This window comes from Panicum hallii, chromosome 4 (genome assembly GCF_002211085.1).
Source record: "Panicum hallii strain FIL2 chromosome 4, PHallii_v3.1, whole genome shotgun sequence".
Lineage (NCBI taxonomy): Eukaryota > Viridiplantae > Streptophyta > Magnoliopsida > Poales > Poaceae > Panicum > Panicum hallii.
This window is the reverse complement of record NC_038045.1, coordinates 28,515,164-28,535,581: the sequence shown is the minus strand read 5'-3', so window position 1 is coordinate 28,535,581 and position 20,418 is coordinate 28,515,164. Positions and strand designations below refer to the sequence as shown.

Here is a 20,418-nt window from a genome sequence, read left to right as displayed (position 1 = left end):
TTTTTTTGCTATACGATGAGAAAAATGTCAAGATTTAGTAAACTAAAAAAATAAATTGGGTTAACTAAAATAATGATCCCTCTACTTTTCATAAAACTTATTCCGTTTTGTATGTAAGCCTTTGATCAACAATTACTTTACCCAACCTGTGCTTCACGCAACTGTTCTGACAGTGAACCTAGAGCAAAAAGTGATGCTTCGTGTAGCTGCCATAGGAAAAATCCTGCATTAGATATAGCAGCAGAAAGCATCATGAACACAATATTAGCAAAGTTAAATAGAATGTTTGGGGTGATTATGTAATAATCAGAATATTTAAAATCTAAACATAGTTAATTGCTAAACAAGAGTTGGGACTTAAAGCTGCATTGATGAATATGATAAGCAAGAAATTGAAGTGCTGAATTCAAAGCTTTAAACTGAAAACTCACTCTTCACCAGTCAGCAGAACCAGCTTGTTTCAATTCTTGAGATTCATGAAAGCGTATTTTCGAAGCTTCCAAAACTGAGTCGATTCCATAATCGTCATAAGCAGTTACTATCTCTTCCAGCAAAGGAGACCCTGAAACCCAAGATGATGTGAAGAAGCACAGCAGCTGAGTGACTAACAAGTACCAGTTGAAGGGAGACTATAAGGGTCCATTGTACAAAAACAATAGAAGAAAGACATCTTTGAACAATGCTGCAATGCAGTCAGTACTGTTTGATATATACAAGACAGTAGTAGCAGACATTAAGTTCAATAACGTCTCCTCCGGACAACTTTATGGTTCTTTGGGGGAAAAAGGTAACATACTGGTAAGCAGCATTGCACTTTTAATAGGTAGCCAAGGACACAATTTAATAGGTCCGCACGGTCCACTTCTGTTTATCATTAATTAATAAAGTGCAGTAGTCTGAAACATGATTCAAAAAGAACAAAGGAAGTACGTTAACATAGTTGCAAGTGTTCCAGCGGGTGCATACTTGTTCTTCAGTTATTTGTTGAAAGGCTAGAGAGTATGCTAGCTCCTTAATGTTCCCCCCAATAACCTAGTGGAACAACATTGAAAATCAATACAAACACATGCACAAAACAATGATTAGAAAGATGTACCTTTGCTAATCTAGAATTTCCCACAATTGTTGTCCATAGCTCAAATAGCTGTAAAAATACGAGAACATAAGAAACGGCGGCAACTAGACAGCAGTAGAAGTTAGCAGAAAAAAAGTATCACCAAAAGAAGAAAGGAAAGAATTACCTGAATCTCGAAGGACTCAAGACTTCTTTCACTACCATCAGAATCATAATCAACAGAGTCTAAATCCTCTGAACCTTAAATGGATGAAAGGTGATAGATCTTGAATGACGAAACAAATGTCTGCCACAGAGGTGGAAGAATGGCTGTACAAATTTTTTATTTTATCAGGAAAGCGAAGGTTAAAGATCAAGCTACTACGTGAAATATGAAATTTTAAATTTTATTTTAGCTTCCGGCAGTCTAGGAAGTTCTGGACAATCTGAAGTAAACATTTCAGAACCTGAGGATAAGACAAGATAAGATTTCACTACTAAATATCAGTGATGCATGCACTCTGTCTCAATACAGGCTGTATGATGTAATACCTCCATCTGCATAATCCAGTCATCAGGATTTTGGGACTGCACTGGGGAATTTAGAATAATTGAGAATTGCTCTATTAGTGGATCAAGTATCGAAGTCATCAAACGGGCTGTATCTCTCTGCATAAAAAATGGCTAGTTTCCACAATGTGAAGAACAGCAAAGAGAAGTTAACAGTAAACAAAAAATTAACCTACCTTATAAACACCACCCATTGATCCAAGCATGGAAATACATGAATGAACTATTGCAAGAGCCTTTGCACAAATAATGCACAAATAGAATTTTCATATAGCTGTTTTCATGGACCAAGCAAATGAAATTGTCTTCTTATAAACTTATAAATTTGTTACACGGAGGTGGACAACAGGAATAGAAATACTAGAAGAGCTAATCTGAACATACATGAGGAGATGATATTATTGTATAGAGTGATGGGAATAGCTTTGGCACTAACTTCGGAACACATGTTATCATCTAGATCATCCGACAGAAGGGCTAGGCTCCAGGAACTGCAAAACAAAAGTTGAAGATTACAACATGAAATTATGTAGTTCATGTCCTTGCTTTCAGAAATGACATTAGTATAATTTCCAAAACTATTTTTTTCATAAGTATAATTTCCAAAACTATTTTTTTCATATGCAGTATTTTGGTACACAATGAAGTTAATTAGAAACACATTGCATGAGGCATGACAGCATCCTAAGATGAAGTTTTTCAGATTTAGGCTGCACTGAAGCTCCAAAGCAAAGTCATCAGGAAATGTGATGACAGGGCAGCAATACGAAGTAATCCAGTTTGTAAAGCATGGTATCGAAGGAGGTATACTTCTTCGTGGTACTCGGGATGGGCCAACGCCATAAATACTTTACTATTTCTCTAATAGGGAAAATATCAATCATGCACAAACTTATAAGTGCAACCCATGCAACTTCTGAGAGTATGGCCACAAAAAAATCCAAGTCAACAAAATGTATGTCGATGGCCGACAAACAGCAGGCTCCAGGCACATCACAAGGGCAGGTATAGAGGAGAATCTCCTAGCAACCTTGATCTATTTCTTGCTTAATGAGGGGATACAAGCCCATCTTTATATAGATGAGATGATTTGACCTTTGAAAACACTACCTCTAGAATTAAGGGAATAGATAACTGATGGGAATAAGTCTCTGTACTTGGTCTTTGTGGGCAAGGTGGTTTTCTTAGCATCTTGGACTACTTTTAGAGCAGCTAGGACAGCAGCATCTTGACTGCTTTTAGGACAGCAGTTAGCATCTAGAACAGCATCTAGTTTGGCATCTTAGACTAGCATCTAGCATATTCTTGACTGGCTAGCAGCCTATAAGTATGTATCTCCAATCCCTTGGAGGGCATAGCATTGTGGTAGAATTTGAGAAATAAACCTAGAAAATTCCCAACTCCTAGTGTCATCTTCACTCTCGATGAGAGTGAAAATTCTGCTGCTAACAACTGGTATCAGAGCCGTACTATCCTATAGCCTAAGCATCTCCTGCTCATCCCCTTCCATAGCCTCGCAGCAGCCCCTGCCGACAGCAGAAGCAGCAGTTCCGGCTGCTCCTGCTCAACTCCCTTCCTCTGTACAGCAGCAGCTTGTCTGATGGAGGATCCACTCCACGCAGCAGCAGCAGCAGCACCCCAACAGCGCGCCATGTCCGCAGGACACTCTCAGCACTCGGTCGCCTGCAGCCGCCGCCGCTTCCGCCTCCACCTCAGCTCTAGCTGCAGCCAGCTCCGCTGCTGCCAGCCTCGACGCAGCAACGCCAGCAGAGGCCGATGCTCTGCGCAGCAACGCCAGCAGCTCCGTCTGTGCTGACGACAGCGCCGACGCAGACCTCGAGCTGCTGGCCATGGATGCATCTCGAGAGCGTGCGGCACGGTGGGCAGCCGAGCACGCCTATAGCGGCGCTCCTGGAGGAGGCCAGCACGGCGGCGGCGCTCCTGGAGGAGGCCAGCGTGCCGGCGATGCTCCCGGAGGTGCGCACAGCTGTGACAGTTCGTGTACTTGCAATGCTAGAAATATATTTTGTTAGTGTGAACTATGTGTTTGTTAGTATAAAGCTCATGTGTGTTTGTGTGAAGTTTTTGAAAATTTAAAGTGCAAGTAAAAAGGGTATTTTTGTAATTACAGAAAAACCTAGGGTTGTTTTTGCAAAATGTATTTGGATTAGGATAATTTCAAAATAAGTGAAATATATTTTTCTTACTTTATGTCTTGTAAAAATATATATTATTTATCCAAAAGTTTTGTTTGAAATGTGTATGTTGAAGTGTGTAAAAATTTTGGGTAAAATGGTAAAAACAAGGGTGTTTGTGTAATTTTATAAAAGTACAAGTCCTTTTATGCAAATGTTTGATTTACAAAAAGTAACTTTTAAATTTACTCAGGACTAAAGTGTAAAAGTGCAAGTCATCATGACATGTCTATCCAATCATTATGACGAGTCTATCCCGTCATCATGACGTGTCATAAATGCTTGCATTTAGGTCCTGAATTTTATAAAGTTTCATTCTTTAGGACAAAAGCAATTCAAATCCGACTTTTGTTCAAAGGTTCACGTGTAAAAATGTAAATTTTGAGTTTTTGAACTTGGGCCCTAAAGCAATGTTGTAGAGTTTGAAAAACTCTCCAACTTTTGTTTTGGACAATTCTTCATTAGGGTTACAAATCAACGGGAAATTTTATTTTACCAATAGGCCCCTGCAGTTCTCTGATTTTGCGCATAGGTCCTTGGGGAAATCCAATCCTCCTTCTTCTCCTTCTGTTCCTCTTCTATCTGGCCCTCTCTTCCTTTCACGGGCAGGACACCTCTCTCTCTCTCTCTCTCTCTCTCTCTGTTTTCTTCCTCACACAGCAGACGCAGGGAGCGGGCGCTACAGACGGGCGCAGGGAGGCAGCGCTGGTGCGGGCATCAGCGCGGGGGCCGAGCGGCGCGCAGCGCAGTAGGCGCTGGTGCGCGGGCGAGCGCGCGCGCGGCAGGCGGGCCCGGGGCGGCGGCCCAGGCGCGCGCGCGAGCTGGTGGCGCCGTGCGGGCGGCTGGCGGCTCGGCCCAGGGGCAAGCGCGCGCAGGGTGGCGGCCGGGCGTGCGGGATGCGCGCGTGCGGCGAGCGGGCGGCAGCAGCTTGGCGGCGCGCAGCTGCGGCAGGCGGTCCCGAGCGGCGAGCGGCCCAGGCGCGCAGGCAGCGGAGCGGCTGCGCGCGGGCGTTGGGGCGAGCGATGGCAAGGGCGGCGCGTGGCTCGGCGCGCGGGAGCCAGGGCGGCGGCGGCAGCAGGGGTAAGCGCGCGGGCTGGTGGGCCAGGCGGGGAGCGTCCAGGCGGAGGCAGGCCGGCGGCGTGCGGACGCGCAGCCCAGGAGCGGCTCGGTTGGTGCGGAGGCAGCAGGCGTGAGGGCCAGCGCGAGCACGGTCCAGGAGGTAGCGCAAGCAGGAGAGGAAACGCGCGGCGTGGAGGCGAACGCAGGTGCGGCAGTGCGGGCCAGGCGCAGGTGGAGCGCGGCGGCTCGGCTCTGGCTGGCGTGCGAGCGCGCGGCTTGGGGCTGCGGCTCGCGGACACTAGCGCGGGCACGCGGTAGCAGGCACTGGCGCGGAGCTAGGCAAATGGCGAGCGGCTCTGGTTGCGGGCATAGCGCTGGAACGGGAGCGCGCTAGCTCGGATGCAGAGGCAGGCCAGGAGTGCGGGACGCGAGCGAGCGCGGCGGGTGCGGGACCCGCACTCGCGCGGAGGCGAGCAGCCGAAGCAAGCAGTAGCGCGCGGAGTGGCGCGGACAGGAGCGAAGGCTGGTGATGCGGGCGCACGGATCGAGTAGCACGTGCGCGGCGGAGCAGAGTGGGCGCTGGTGCGTGGATGCGCGGGAGTGACGCGGCAAGGCCGGGCGAACGCGGGTTCGGCAGCAAGAAGCAGAGGAGCAGCTGCACGGTGTGCAGGGCGACGATGTGTAGGGAGGTCGCGCGCGATGCGAGAGGAGTTGCAATGCGGCGGCTGCAGGCGGACCTGCCCAGGGAGCAGTTAAGTCGCGCGTGGAGGACGTCGGAGGCCGTTAAAGGGAAAACAGCAAATGAGATCAAGCGGCACTGCGGACTACTCGCGGAAGATATGGAGATAGCCCCGGTGTGAGCGGGCTTCGGTTCTCGCGGAGGCAGAAGGAGCGAGTATGGCACGGCTAAACGAAGACGGAGGTCCGGACTGAATTGGACTAGCGCATCCGCAAGTATGGAGCAGAAGCATTCTGTCCGTGGCAGTGGTAGGCCGATTCGGATGGCGTCGCAGCTAGCAGAAAAGGGGGAGCTACACCTTGTGCAAGCAAGAGTGACGCACAGGAGCTGCAGCCAGGTACGGTGGCCCTGCAAGTGACTGCACAGGCATACCCAATGTGTTTCTGCAATGCATGTGCTTGAGCAGAGAAGATTCAGCCCGTGAGCCGGAAAACCCTGAGGTTCGCGGAAGAGATGGTATAGCGAACCAATCCGGCCCTATCGGCTTCTCCCATGAATTCACGGCATCCAGCAGCACCTTTTCCCTTGTCGATCACCGAGCAAGACCACGAGTCACCACGGAGACTACTCCTTCGGCCATCTTCCACCCACGACAACCCTCCCCGACAAACTTCTTCGTCATCCACAGGATCCCGTCATCGTCGAGCTTTTATCGTCACCAATCCTATTCACCGCGGGAATTTACTTTCCGCGTGTTCTTCTTCATAACCAAGGCTATCCCAAGGTTTGCCCTGATCCACTAATCTCTCTAATGCCGGCGACTCCTTTGCCGGAATGTCGTCGTTAACTTCCTGTTATCTGTTTTCCCGAACCAGGGACTTAATTATTATGTTTTAGCAAGTTCTAGGGTGTTCTTTGTAAAATTTCCAAAGCTTTCTGTATTTCAAATCGATGAACTTCTACATTTCATAGATTTTCGTAAGAAGTTCATAAAAAGGTAAAATCAGTTTTGTTTGAAATCCTAAGTCAAACTCTACAAGTTATATGTTGTGATTTTGATTTGAAAGTCTTTGGATTGTGGTCTAGGTTAAATCTTAGAAAATGAGTGCTTTATTATACCTGGTGTTGTAGGCATGTGTTGTAGCTGAATATAGATCATCAGATGTATGTCTCAAGTACAGATGTGTGATCTTTAGTACTCAAATTCCTGCCATCCAGACTCTGTCCTTGTTTTGATTGCCGTTTCCGTAAAATTCTCTTCGTATAAAGATCTTTGTCAATTCATGCGCATCTGTTGTTTAACTTATACATCTTTGCAGCTGCATTTCAACATCAGCTTTTGGTTCAGCCACTAAGCCTCTGTTTCCTTAAGCTATGATGTTTCTGTGTAACAACTGTCAACCGATGCTTTTCTTTTGATAGGTTCCTACCATCGGTTGGTTAACTGATATGGTTGTTACCCTTCTAGTATCGGATACCGCCGATACCATTCTTTTGTTTTGTCCTACATCGGCTGCACATAGTCGATGCATCGAAGATACACCCACAATCTTAGGGTTCTTGCCATCGGCCGACCCAAGCCGATTTTGGTTACTTTTCCATATCGGTCAAACACGGCCGATCGATCCTTAGTTTCCCCATCCTTATCCACATACTTCTATCAGTCGATTTATCGACTGAGAGGTCAGCTTTATACTTATCGGTCACATACCCTTAACCACACTTCAATCGGATGTACGTCACTCAATAATTGCGCTGACGTAATCAAGTCGATACAACCACACCTAGTTACCTAGAATAACACTTAAGCACATCTCAGTTAAGACACAGCTGCTTTAGGAATCATCCCTCTGCTAAAGTAATCGATGCTTTCATCGGTCAATTAGGAAACCGATGCACCTTTCCATCGACTAAACCTCTGTTGTTTCCAGTCGGCTCTGTTGTAACCCTCAACAAGTAGCCGATTCTAATTAGTTGTCCACCTAGAGCTCGATCTAAGTTTAGTTTCAGATCTTTTTGGTTGTGATGTGAATAGTGTGTTATATGAGTGCTGGATTGCAACTGTATTGTGAAGGTAATTTTATGTGCACACTTTGAATGAAATGTTGCATGGCATGTAGATACGACTACTTCCGTACACGGTACCTACAAGATCTCCCAGGAGTCTGCAGAGGATGTTCCTGAAGACTAAGTGAATGTCACCAAGGGATTAACTGAAGCCCCGAACCAAAGTTCGGAAGATATTGACATCTCTAACTTCAGCCCCACCAGTAAAGGCAAGCCCCGGTGCATATCCCAGTATTTCAATCTATTACAATTCCATTATTATATTATATATCTTGCATTACGTCTAGAAGTTGAAATGAAACCCTAGTTGCATAAGATCTTAGGAATCCATTGTATTGTACCTGAGTCCTTATCGCTTAGATGCTCTGCTAAATAGGGCCAGTAAAAGTCGGGTGATTTCCTGTCACTCGCGCGATATAAGAGTTGCTTGTTTACAATTCTGCAATCACTATAAGGATGATGGATAAGGTCATGTGCTGTATCATGACCTGAGGATTACCCTGTCTGTTTTGATAAAAGTTTTAAGGTCGAAATGTGTGGTAGTGGTGGCTAAGCTTTTGAAAGTACTAGCCACATACCGCGAAATATGGTAAGCGGTAAGCCTAGTACCCGAATGGCCCGGCAAATGGACTTGTCTCCACCACTCGACTTTTATTTTATGTTTACACGCACCGACGTGTGGGAGTACGTTCTGCATGGCAGACAGGAATACGGATTTTGTAGTCGCGCTACAGACGTATGTCCTGCACGAGTGATGTGCGTACGGTCCTGCAGTCGCTTGTGGTGGCCCCGATCCATAACCCGGAATATGAGGGAAACGGTTGATTCGGAACGATCTTTGGATGTTCCAAGCGTGTGTGTTAGGTTTACCTTGCAAGGTTTAAATTCGATTCGGATCGTCCACCTCTCACGAGGATTGAGACTGCTTATCCCTTTTACCACATCGAGTAAAAAGTGTAATTGTTGAAGAAATAATCTTGATGGATGATAATATCTACATTGCTTGTTTAGAATAGGTGCTTACCTAGAATGGCTAATCAAACTAGAATCTGAAAGCTAAAACTTGAAAATAGGTTATATTCTTAGTTGCTTTTCAGCTAAAACTAAACCCGGAACCATTAAAAGCTTTCATGAGTCTAGTTATGGGCTAAAATATATCCAATCCCGGGTAAGCCTTGCTGAGTATTAGTATACTCAGCCTTGCTAGCTCTATGTTTTTCAGGTAATATCTTCAAAGACCCTACTCTTCCCTTGCCTTGGCTCTGTGCTCTTCCAGAAGATTGGTCCATGGAATGGGATCCGTCCTCGGCCAACATTGATGATACCGAGTGATGTCGTGCCCGGGCTTAGCATGACATCCGCCTTGACGACGAGTTGTAAATCATCGCGTATGTTTTCCGCTGCTAAAAACCATAGCTTTACAGTTTGTAATGTCTTTTCTAAATTTAAAACTTCGCACTGCTTTAAGAAACTCTTGTATTGTAAATTTTCCTGTGATGTAAAATATGATGGTGTCTGTATCTCTGGACTCACCTTCGTGTGAGGTAATCTTATTTGATCCTGTGTATCGGTGGTTTATCGGGACGTTACCCGACAGGCCAAGGATTATACCGTTTGAAGCACGTTGGAGCCCTCAGTAATGGACTCACGTACTTGAGCCGGTATAATTCAGGTTGGTTCTGCCACAACAGTGGTGGCGCTCCCGGCAGAGGCGCACTTGATGGCCGCGCGTTGGAGGCCCAGCGGTTGCGGGAGAGGGTTGCTCAGCTGGAGGCTGAGATGGCCCGTGACCGACGACACGGCAGGCTCGACGGAGAGCGCGCCCTTCACAGGTGGCGCGACTCCCTCTCCCCAGACCGGCGCCAAGGCCATTACGGAGTCCAGGCCGTCGTCAGGGACGGTGGGTGGCCTACCCTCACCAAGACCAACTATGTCGAGTGGGCCGCGATCATGAGGATCAGGCTCCAGGTGCGGCACTTGTGGGAGGCGGTCTACTACGGCGACGTCGACTTCGACGAGGATCGACGGGCGATGGACGCCCTCATTGCTGCATTCCCGCCCGAGATGCAGTTCTCGCTCACACAGAAGGAGACTGCCAAGGAGGCCAAGGACGCCATCGCTGCAGCACGCATCAGCAGCGACCGCGCCCGCAAGTCTACACTGCAGACACTTCGCAAGAAGTGGGAGAACCTAGCATTTAAGCTTGGTGAGGACCTCGACGACTTCGCCCTCCGCCTCAACACCTTGATGCAGAAGCTGGTGCAGTTCGGCGACGCCTCCTACGACGAGGAAAGAGCTATCGAGAAGCTCTTTCGTTGCGCTCCCCCAAAGTACAAGCAGATGGTTCGCTCGGTCGAGTCTCTAGTGGACCTCTCCACGATGTCGATCGAGGAGGCGATTTGTCGCCTCAAGGTCGTCGACGCCGACGAGCCACAACTTTCCTCAGACCCTGTCACCATTGGCGGCAAGCTCCACTTCGCTGGGAAGCAGTGGGAGGTCTGCCGAGGTGATAGGAAGAAGGGGGAGTCTTCTTCCACGACAGACGGCCGCAAGCGCGGCAAGCCGCGTAAGGCGTAGGGAGGCGCCCAGGCTGGGGCACGAGGACGTGCCGAGTATGGCGCGCGCGGAGGCGCCCAGGGTGGTGCCGTCGGCGAGCGCAAGCCGGCACAGGACGATGTTTGCCGCAACTGTGGCAAGTCTGGCCACTGGGCCAAGGACTGTTGACAGCCATGACGCGGCCAGGCTCACGTTGCACAGGCGGAGGAGGAGGAGCCAGCTCTACTTCTGGCACACACAAGCATCGAGCTACCTCCAGCGACACCGGGCGCAGCGGCTCTCCTCCACCTTGACGAGCCGAAGGCACACGCCCTTCTCGGCACGGCTTTGGCGACGAGAAGACCGACGGTGGTGCCTTGACACTGGTGCCACCCACCACATGACTGGCCGACGGGAGTTCTTCACCGAGCTTGACTCCAGCGTCCGAGGCTCCGTCAGGTTTGGAGATGCCTCCGGCGTGGAGATCAAGGGCATCGGTTCCATGGTCTTCACCGCCAAGTCTGGTGAGCACAGGCTGCTCACCGGAGTCTACTACATTCCCGCGTTGAAGAACTCCATCATCAGCGTGGGACAGCTAGATGAGAACGGCTCGCGTGTGATGGTCAAGGACGGAGTCATGAGGATTTGGGATCGCCAGTGTTGCCTTATTGCCAAGGTAACCAGGGGCGCAAATCGTCTCTATGTTCTCCATGTGCAGGTGGCACAACCCCTCTGCCTCACTGCTCGTTGGGACGACGAGGCGTGGCAGTGGCACGAGCGCTTCGGGCACCTCAACTTCGAGGCCCTGAAGCGGCTCAGTGCCAAGGAGATGGTGCGAGGCCTGCCGTGCCTCGACCATGTGGAGCAGTTCTGCGACGTCTGCGTGTTGACGAAGCAGAGACGACTCCCGTTTCCCCACCAGGCGAGCTTCCGAGCCAAGGAGCGGCTCAATCTTGTTCACGGGGACTTGTGTGGCCCGGTGACACCGGCCACACTGGGAGGACGACGCTACTTCCTGCTGCTCGTCGACGACCACTCCCGCTACATGTGGGTGATGGTCCTCGGCAGCAAGGGAGAGGCTGCGGACGCCATCAGGCGCACGCAGGCTGCGACAGAGGCAGAGTGCGGCCGCAAGCTGCGCGTGTTGCGCACCGACAAAGGCGGCGAATTCACGGCGGCTGAATTCGCATCGTACTGCACTGAAGAGGGCATTCAGCGCCACTACTCCGCGCCGTACAGCCCGCAGCATAACGGCGTCGTCGAGCGGCGCAACCAGACGGTTGTGGGGATGGCCCGGGCCCTCCTCAAGCAGAGGGGGATGCCGGCTGTCTTCTGGGGAGAGGCCATGGTGACGGCTGTCTACATCCTCAACCGCTCGCCTACCAAGGCACTCGATGGCAGGACGCCATACGAGGCTTGGCATGGGCACAAGCCGACGGTCTCCCACCTACGGGTCTTTGGCTGCCTCGCATTCGCCAAGGAGCTTGGCCACGTCAGCAAGCTCGACAACAAGAGCACTCCGGGAGTGTTCATCGGCTACGCGAAGGGCTCGAAGGCCTACCGCATCTTCGACCCGAAGACACAGCATGTGCGCACCGCGCGCGACGTTGTGTTCGACGAAGGCCGAGGATGGGCGTGGAACAAGGCGGTGGATGACGGCTCGACTCCGACGTACGACGACTTCACTATCGAGTACTTCCACTTCGAGGGAGCTGGGGGAGTAGGCAGCTCCTCTTCGACGAGCGTGCCTACCCCAGTCCCCGAGCCTTCACCGTCCCCGGCGCCTTCTACCCCAGCAGCACCACGCTCTTCAGCCAGGACTCGGGCTGCAACGAGGTCGTCTTCGCCGACTCCACCACAGCAGGCGACACCACGCTCTCCAGCCACGACTCCGGCTATGACGAGTTCCTCGTTGGCTCCACCTCAGTCGGCGACGCCATGTACTCCAGCACCAACAGCCACTTCTCCGGGCATGTCTACTCCAGCACTAGCTCACGTCGAGCCCAGCCCGGTGGAGTTCGCTACCTCGCTCTCTCACGATGAGGAGCGCATCGATGCGTGCTACGACAGCGAGCCGCTGCAGTACCGTACGATGGAGGACCTTCTCGGCGACCAGCCAGTGCCGAGACTAGTGCCTCATGACTTGGAGGGGCAGTTGCACCTTGCATGCGATGACGGCGAGCCTCGGTCTTTCGCAGAGGCCGAGAAAGACGCGGCATGGCGTGCCGCGATGAAGGCGGAGATGGATGCGGTTGAGAAGAACCGCGCCTGGGAGCTTGCTAATCTCCCTTGTGGTCACCGCGCGATCACCCTTAAGTGGGTGTTCAAGCTGAAGAGGGATGAAGTCGGCGCCATCATCAAGCACAAGGCTCGCTTGGTGGCACGAGGTTTCGATGATGCCTTCGCTCCCGTGGCACGGATGGAGTCCGTGTGACTCCTCCTTGCGTTGGCTGCCCAGGAGAGCTGGCATGTCCACCACATGGACGTCAAGTCGGCGTTCCTTAACGGCGACTTGAAGGAGGAGGTCTACGTGCACCAGCCACAGGGATTCGCGATCCCCGGCAAGGAGGGCAAAGTGCTGCGCCTGCGCAAGGCTCTCTATGGCTTGCGGCAGGCACCAAGGGCATGGAATGCCAAGTTGGATTCCACGCTTAGGAGGATGGGCTTCGAGCAAAGCCCGCACGAGGCGGCCGTCTACCGGCGGGGCAATGGAAGAAATGTCTTGCTGGTGGGCGTCTACGTCGACTACTTGGTGATCACCGGCACCAAGGATGCGGAGGTGGCAGCGTTCAAGGAAGAGATGAAGGCCACCTTCCAGATGAGTGACCTGGGGCCTCTCTCCTTCTACCTGGGGTTCGAGGTGCACCAGGACGACTCCGGGATCACACTTCGGCAGACCGCCTACGCCAAGTGCGTCGTTGAGCTAGCCGGGCTCATTGACTTCAACCCAACTCTCACTCCGATGGAGGAGAGGCTAAAGCTGAGCCGTGATAGCAGGGCAGAGGAGGTGGACGCTACCCAGTACCGGCGTCTTGTGGGGAGCCTTCGCTACGTCGCCCACACACGGCCGGACTTGTCGTTCTCCGTCGGCTACGTTAGTCGGTTCATGCAGCGACCGACGACGGAGCACCAGCAGGCTGTGAAGAGGATCATCCGCTATGTTGCGGGGACTCTCGACCACGGCCTCTACTACCCGAGGTGCCCCGGAGCGACACACTTCGTCGGGTACAGTGACAGCGACCACGCCGGTGACATCGACACCAGCAAGAGCACTAGTGGGATCCTCTTCTTCCTTGGCAAGTGCCTCGTCAGCTGGCAGTCGGTCAAGCAGCAGGTGGTAGCTCTGTCCAGCTGCGAGACCGAGTACATCGCGGCCTCCACCGCTTCGACTCAAGCGATCTGGCTCGCTCGACTGCTCGGTGATCTCCTCGGCAGAGACGCTAGAGCGGTGGATCTCCGAGTGGACAGCAAGTCCACTCTGGCCCTGGCAAAGAACCCCATTTTCCATGAACGGAGCAAGCACATCCGGGTGAAGTACCACTTCATCCGAGGTTGTTTGGAGGAAGGGAGCATCAAGGCAGGCTACATCAACACCAAGGACCAGCTTGCAGACCTGCTCACCAAGCCTCTTGGGAGGATCAGGTTCCTGGACCTCTGCTCCAAGACCGGGATGGTTCGGATTTCCCACAAGACAACGCACAAGACTTAGGGGGAGAATGATGGGAATAAGTCTCTGTACTTGGTCTTTGTGGGCAGGGTGGTTTTCTCAGCATCTTGGACTGCTTTTAGAGCAGCTAGGACAGCAGCATCTTGACTGCTTTTAGGACAGCAGTTAGCATCTAGGATAGCATCTAGTTTGGCATCTTAGACTAGCATCTAGCATATTCTTGGCTGGCTAGCAGCCTATAAGTATGTATCTCCAACCCCTTGGAGGGCATAGCATTGTGGTAGAGTTTGAGAAATAAACCCAGAAAATTTCCAACTCCTAGTGTCATCCTCACTCTCGATGAGAGTGAAAATTCTGCTACTAACAATAACAACCCAATCTGACATGATCTAATCTCTAAAAATAAATTCCACACTGAACCCAGAATGCTGTGTCGTGCGAATGGTTCCATGCATGACCGGTGCACCACTGTGCCGTTGAAGCGTTGCGTGCTGACCCTTCCATCACATGGCCCCTAATGGTTGGACATGATAATATAGCACCCATGGCTGCAATAATTTGGCGATGCAAATACAATCCTTTCTTCATTACCTCTGCTCACCAATCTAGATAACTATACTCCAAAGTCCAAACCATGGTGCCAGTCTTTGACATCATATAGGACAGCTCCTCACCTCTTTGTAAGTGCTTCTCACTTCTTTTCCTATGTGAAACACAACCATGGCAAAATACAGTGGTCATGGTTGCAATCATCGGGTTGGGCAGTGAAAGTAACATTTCACAACCATCTACACTACCTAGCAACCATGTCCATATCATCCCTGACCTGCGATTTGGGTTGATAACCATAGTGTGTGTTGGTTGGCACTCTTGGCAACTATGCTTCAAACACTTGTATTAGTGTTAAACTACATGTTGACTAATGGCACAAGAACCACAAAGGCCAAACAGGACAATTAAAGTAAGGTGCCATAAGTGGTCTCATGTTTGATTAGGAACAATAGCTTTACAGAATAAGGACAACATAAACAAGAGAAAATGATTTACTATCATGTTGTCATTAATTTTATCCCTCATGCGATCCAGATACTGCCACTATTATTAGAAAGCATTATAATCTTTTCCAATAATAGTGTTCAATTAGTCATGGAAGATGGAATGGACAAAACAGGTAATGAAAAATGTTGAAATTTTTTGATAAAACATCTTACTAAGAAGTTGTGAGATAGCAGAGAACTTTTACTAGCGCAGTCCCTATATTTTTTTCTTCTTCCGTAACTGTTATACCACCACAGGGGCAATGCCAGGGGGGCCTAGCATCAATTCCAGAAATGAAAGTTGAAATGAAGTTTCACCAGGTGTAATGGAAAAAAAATGATGGGACCAAGTTGCATACTTCTAAAGCACTCCCCATTCTTGCATTCTTTCTAACTTGTAACTTTTTAAACCATGAACTCAGTAATTGTAAAGAATAAAATGGAAATTGCTTCCATATTCTTGGGCAAGCCAAGGAAGAATGGGAGGTAAGAAAAGGGCATCAGGAGCATGTTCTCACTTGAGTCCTATTTTGTTACGTATAAAGTATTAAAAGCATATGACAGTACCTTTTTTTTAAGCGGAAACAACAGGAGGCACAAAATTCTCCTCATCTTCTTGCCAATGCTGTTTGACGAACTGCTTTAGCAAGACAGCAGCAAGGTAACAGGTTGTAAAGGAACATAAAAAAGTACAGCATGTAAAAGAAATTTTTGATACAAAAACAATTTTACACAAAGTGCTGCAAGGATATATGATGTAAACCAAACGGGATTCTTTGTTGGTTGTGACATTTGCAAGGGCAGCTCCATATCCTGTGAAAACATTACAGAAAAAACAAGCTTTTGTGCAGTAGAGTAGGAAAAGCTGGCACTTCATCTGTCCAAGAATGGTGATGAATCCAAATCATTCGCCATCAGCTGGATAGCAAAAGATTTCAACCTGATTGGCTAATAATCAATGGATATAACAACAGACTGGAATTGAAAAGGTGGATGTGGATGCTACGAAATCAAAATGTATGGTTACTATTTGCAATGATATACTGATTCTATTATCGCCTTGCTAGTGGATGGCACGCCTACAGTGTAACGCTACTAAAGCGGGGCCAAATACTCAAGCAAAAGCAGCTTGCGGCCAACACGTGAAGCTGAATTGCTCGATTCATCAATTAAATGTCAATCGCCGCACCGCCCACAGGGAAGGGGAGAGAGTGGGTGGAGGTGGCCAACCAAGGAGGAGCGAGGCCTGGAGGAGCGACTCCTCGGCGAAGGCGCGGACGTCGCGCGCGGGGTCGAGTGCGGCCGCCAGGCACTTGACCAGCCACCGCTGATGGCCGTCGCCGTGCCACCCGCCGCCATCGGAACCGCCGGAGCCGCCCAGGGTTCGGGCTCCGCGCAGAGATCAGCACGAACACCCGCTCCTCTTGGTTTTGAAATGGGATCGCGCGGCGAGGTGGGCACTGGGGCTGGTGGCGGTGGCGAGAGAGGGCGGCTGGATTCGTCGAGAGGTGGCCGGCAGGGAAGATGTGAGAAGAATTCTCGTGGAGATGGGCCACGGGAAGATGGGATTAGGGAGTGGGCCCGGCGTTCATGTTGGGCTGATCCCACCTGCCAGCCTGGTTCGTTCGCGTTTTGATTTTTGAATGCACCACACTCCGGTTTTCCATGGCGGGAAAGACAATGCTTTCACTGTTTTTTCCCTTAAAAGAACATCTTTTTTTAGACAGGGCAATGACACTCTAGTACTCTACACAAGCTAGTTTTTGTTTTGAATTTTGGTTACATTGAAGCCGAAGTTCCGAGACGTGTGCTTCTTGATAACACACAATGGCATTATTTGCATGGGTGTCGTGGGGAAGTGCTGCTATGGAAAGTTGAGCCTTTTCTCGTGTCGCGTTTCAGCGTTGTGAGGTCAAGAGAAGCAGGTGAGCAATCAGGCCCAATCTCTGCTCCTCCAACACCAACAGTAAATTTGGAGAAAATGAAGAAGGACATGATTCTTGTCATTGTTCATATGTAATGTGTCAGAGCATCAATCATATGCGATATTCCAAGCATCAAATTTGATGGAACACACTTTGGCCACCCGCAGCGGTATCAGCAACATAGCTAGGTGATATGGAGGTGAGAGAAGAAAGAACAAAATTATTCTACACTCTCTCTCTCTCTCGGTCCCATCTGCCATCTTCATATTTTTCAGACTATTAAAAGTTGATTAGCGATTTGTTGCTCACTAGCGGCTATCCTCTCTCCTCCCTTTTACCCCCTCCACCTCAGATAGGGCTGGCGACGTTGTCTGCCACTGGAGGTGCCCTTTGGATGCTGCGAAAAGCTAAAGGATGACTTTTAGCTCATTCCCCCCCCCCCCCCCCCATGTTTTCGTACTGTGGTGCTATTACGATGTAGTGAATTTGTTATTTACGACACTATAAGAGCATGTCATCGTTGTTATTTTCGGTTCGGTGCAATATGGCATGAATATAATGCATGATGAGAGCAATTTTCCAAGCAAGCATGAATGACACGGCACAAGACATTAAGGCAGCCTATTTTACGAGGAGAAAGGAAGGAAGAAGCCACGTGGACACTAATTAAGAGATGCACAAAATTACATAAGTTTAGTTCCCATTGACGATCGAAGGTTCCAAATACGTTCATTTGATGGAAGAGTACACAAAAATTCGTTCATACGGTGAGTATGAGACGATAGTGCCTGTCTTGATTATTTCCCTTTATTATTTTCAGTATTCACCACGCTTACCACGACTAACCCACAGGAACATGGTAATTAAGGTATGGTTCGTCCGTTAACTAAACGTAGATGCTTCTGCTCGCCCTCCACGCGCTCGCCGCGATACCTCGTCGACGAACGCCTGCACGTGCCGGTCCGACGACCCACCTGGCGCCACCGCGGCCCGGGCCGCCGCGCTCCACGACCTGGCGTTGGCGAGCATGGCGCCGGCCTCTGGCCCCGTAGTGACTGCTTCCACGGCCTCCCGCACACCCTCCCGCCGCAGCGGGGCGCGGAGGTGGACGCCCATCTTGAGCACGTCTACCAGGAACTTGGCGTCCGTGCACTGGTCGCCCCACTGCGGGAAGGCGACCACGGGCACGCCGGCGGCGATCGTCTCGAGCGTGGAGTTCCAGCCGCAGTGCGTGAGGAAGCACGCGACGGCGGCGTGCGCCAGCACGCGGTCCTGCGGGCTCCACGGCACCACCATGCCGCGACCGGCGGCGGCGTCCAGGAACCCCTCCGGGAGCAGCGCGCGGGTGTCCGGCCGCACCACCCACAGGAAGGGCCGGCCGGAGGACGCGAGCCCGTGCGCCATCTCGGCGACCGCCTCTGCGGGGAGCATCACGATGCTCCCGACCGACGCGTACACGACGGACCGCGGCGCCTGCGCGTCCAGCCACCCGACGCAGTCGTCCGCCGCCCTGATCAGGTCGCCGCGCACCGCAACGCCGCCGTCGTCGTCATGCCCCCCGAGCTCGACGAGCGGGCCCACGGGGATGAGCTGCGGCGGGCGCGGCCTGATGCCCGGGAGCGCGGCGATCACGTCGCGCTCGAGCTCCGCGAAGGAGTTGACGAACACCCACGACGCCTTGCCCATGTTGCGGAACTGGTCCTGGATGGTGTCGCCGAGTACCTTGTACGGGTGCGACGCGAGCAGGAACGACGGCACGTCGGCGACGGACAGCGCCGGGAGGCCCGGGAGCGCGAACCGCGCGTCGGGGTCGTCCTCGCGCGGGAACTCCGCGAGCCCGTGAACGAAATGGTAATAGATGGAGAACACCGCGCACGACTGCACCCACAGCACCGCCGAGGGGATGCCGGCCTCGGCCGCGACGTCGGTCGCCCACGGCAGGAACGGGTTCCCGACGATGCACGCCACCGGCCGCCCTGCCTCCGCCTGGTGGCCGAGCAGGCCGGCCAGAGCCAGCCTCCCGGTCGTCTCGAGGTGCCGCAGGAAGTTGTGCAGGTCCAGCTCCGTCCCGTCGAAGTGGTCGTCCAGGAAGTCGAACCGGATGCGGCCGCGGCCGACGAGCACGCCGTCGCCGCCAGCCGACACCCCCGAGGCGGCGGCGAGCTTGTCGCGGACGATGCTGGAGGAGGAGCAGGTGACGAGGAGGCCCTTGGACGCGATGCGCTTGGCGAGGCGGATCATGGGGTTGATGTGGCCCTGGCCCGGGTAGCAGATGAGGAGAACGTGGGGCGCGGCCTCCTCGGCCATGGCTGCCTACCGCGAGCTCCGAGCTTGTTCTGTGAGCTGGACAAACTGCCAAAAATGCTCAAATTCTCAACATGACTCGCTGGGTCTTCGCGGACTCGTGCTCCTCTTCTGCATTTATACTCCATGCATGGAAGAAATTGTCTCGGTGATGACGTCGATCGTGCCGTGCAGCACAATGTACGGGCATTCATGTGTATGCGGTCTCGCGAAGCTGCAGGGGTTTCTATTTGTTTTTATCTCCTGCTCAGTGTTAGGTGACTAAAATTTTCTGAAGCTGCTATCAGTTCGTTTCCCTAACCTGCCATGCTGGCTCTTAGGAGGATTTGTAAATGGGGTGGGCAGGGGATGGGGAATGTTTAGCCTAGATCGGGTAGAGGTCGGTTTCAACAGCGACTAAATTTAACCTAATTTATTTTAAGTTTTCAGCTATATTCATGTCAAACCGCACTTAACCTTCCCCCTCCCACTCCAAAAATCTTATTTGGTGAATGTTCACTGCTACCGTCTGCCAACGAACAGCATCTTCATCGTGCTGTGCAGTGCCGAGTCCGAGGGAGAGGAGGGTGTGGATGAAGGCGGCTACGGTGGAAGGTGGATGGAACGGATGCCGGCAAGTCACGGACGGCCGCGGGCGGCGGTGGAGGCCGGCGGGGGTGGCTGCAGTGGAGGGATTAGGGTTAGGGATTTGGGGTTTGGGGGTTCCATATCCGGCGGGTTTTGATGAGGACATCACCATGCTGGATACACCCGAGATTTGATCTTCTATAAGTTACAAGTCGTCACCAACTTGGTCTTCACGTTTGGTTCGGACTCAGCCAACCACCCTGAACGGAAACACTAATATATCCTTCAGCGACGTCGAAACGAGACATTCTTTGATGCGTTGGAAAGAAGACTGAAAGCTTTCTTTTGATAGTCCGAGCTCCAGAAGATTTGTGGATCATTCCATGTAACCACGACAAGGTGCTGCGTCACCTATTTTGGGTCAAGTCGGCCTTGTATCCTGTCGGGCGTTAAGCCCAAGTTGAGGATGCCCCCATCTGGTCGCCCTCAACCCTAGGACGTTCCCCTTCGGTATAAACTCAGTAGCAGCCGCCACATTAGAGTTTGGGATTTTATTTAGTTCTAGTTTTCTATTGAGGAACAAACATCTTCATTGTAACTGTGATATCAAGTCCTTTTGCTGTGAATCAGGGCCCCCGTTCTTGTTATAAAGTACTGTAGCGATTAGTCCTTTTATGATTAGAGCTTGAACCCCACCTTGTTCTTTGCTTCACATATATTTGCAATTTCAGATTGCGAGTTTACATTTTCTTGCTTGTG

The 20,418-nt window shown here is 51.3% G+C and overlaps 1 protein-coding gene and 1 long non-coding RNA gene across 2 annotated transcripts; both read right to left on the bottom strand.

The window, feature by feature from the left end:
- Positions 1-40: 40 nt before the first annotated feature.
- On the bottom strand, positions 41-1,586 carry LOC112888524. Its single transcript, XR_003227831.1, has 5 exons — positions 1,242-1,586; positions 1,097-1,144; positions 967-1,032; positions 432-562; positions 41-206 (listed from the first exon to the last, which is right to left on the bottom strand). It is a non-coding gene; the product is annotated as an uncharacterized LOC112888524 (long non-coding RNA).
- A 15,905-nt stretch (positions 1,587-17,491) lies between these two features.
- On the bottom strand, positions 17,492-19,286 carry LOC112890204 (gallate 1-beta-glucosyltransferase-like). The gene has a single exon (XM_025957103.1). It carries the CDS (start codon positions 19,093-19,095, stop codon positions 17,671-17,673), a length of 1,425 nt encoding a protein of 474 aa, XP_025812888.1. The 5' UTR covers positions 19,096-19,286; the 3' UTR covers positions 17,492-17,670.
- Between the last annotated feature and the right edge of the window lie 1,132 nt (positions 19,287-20,418).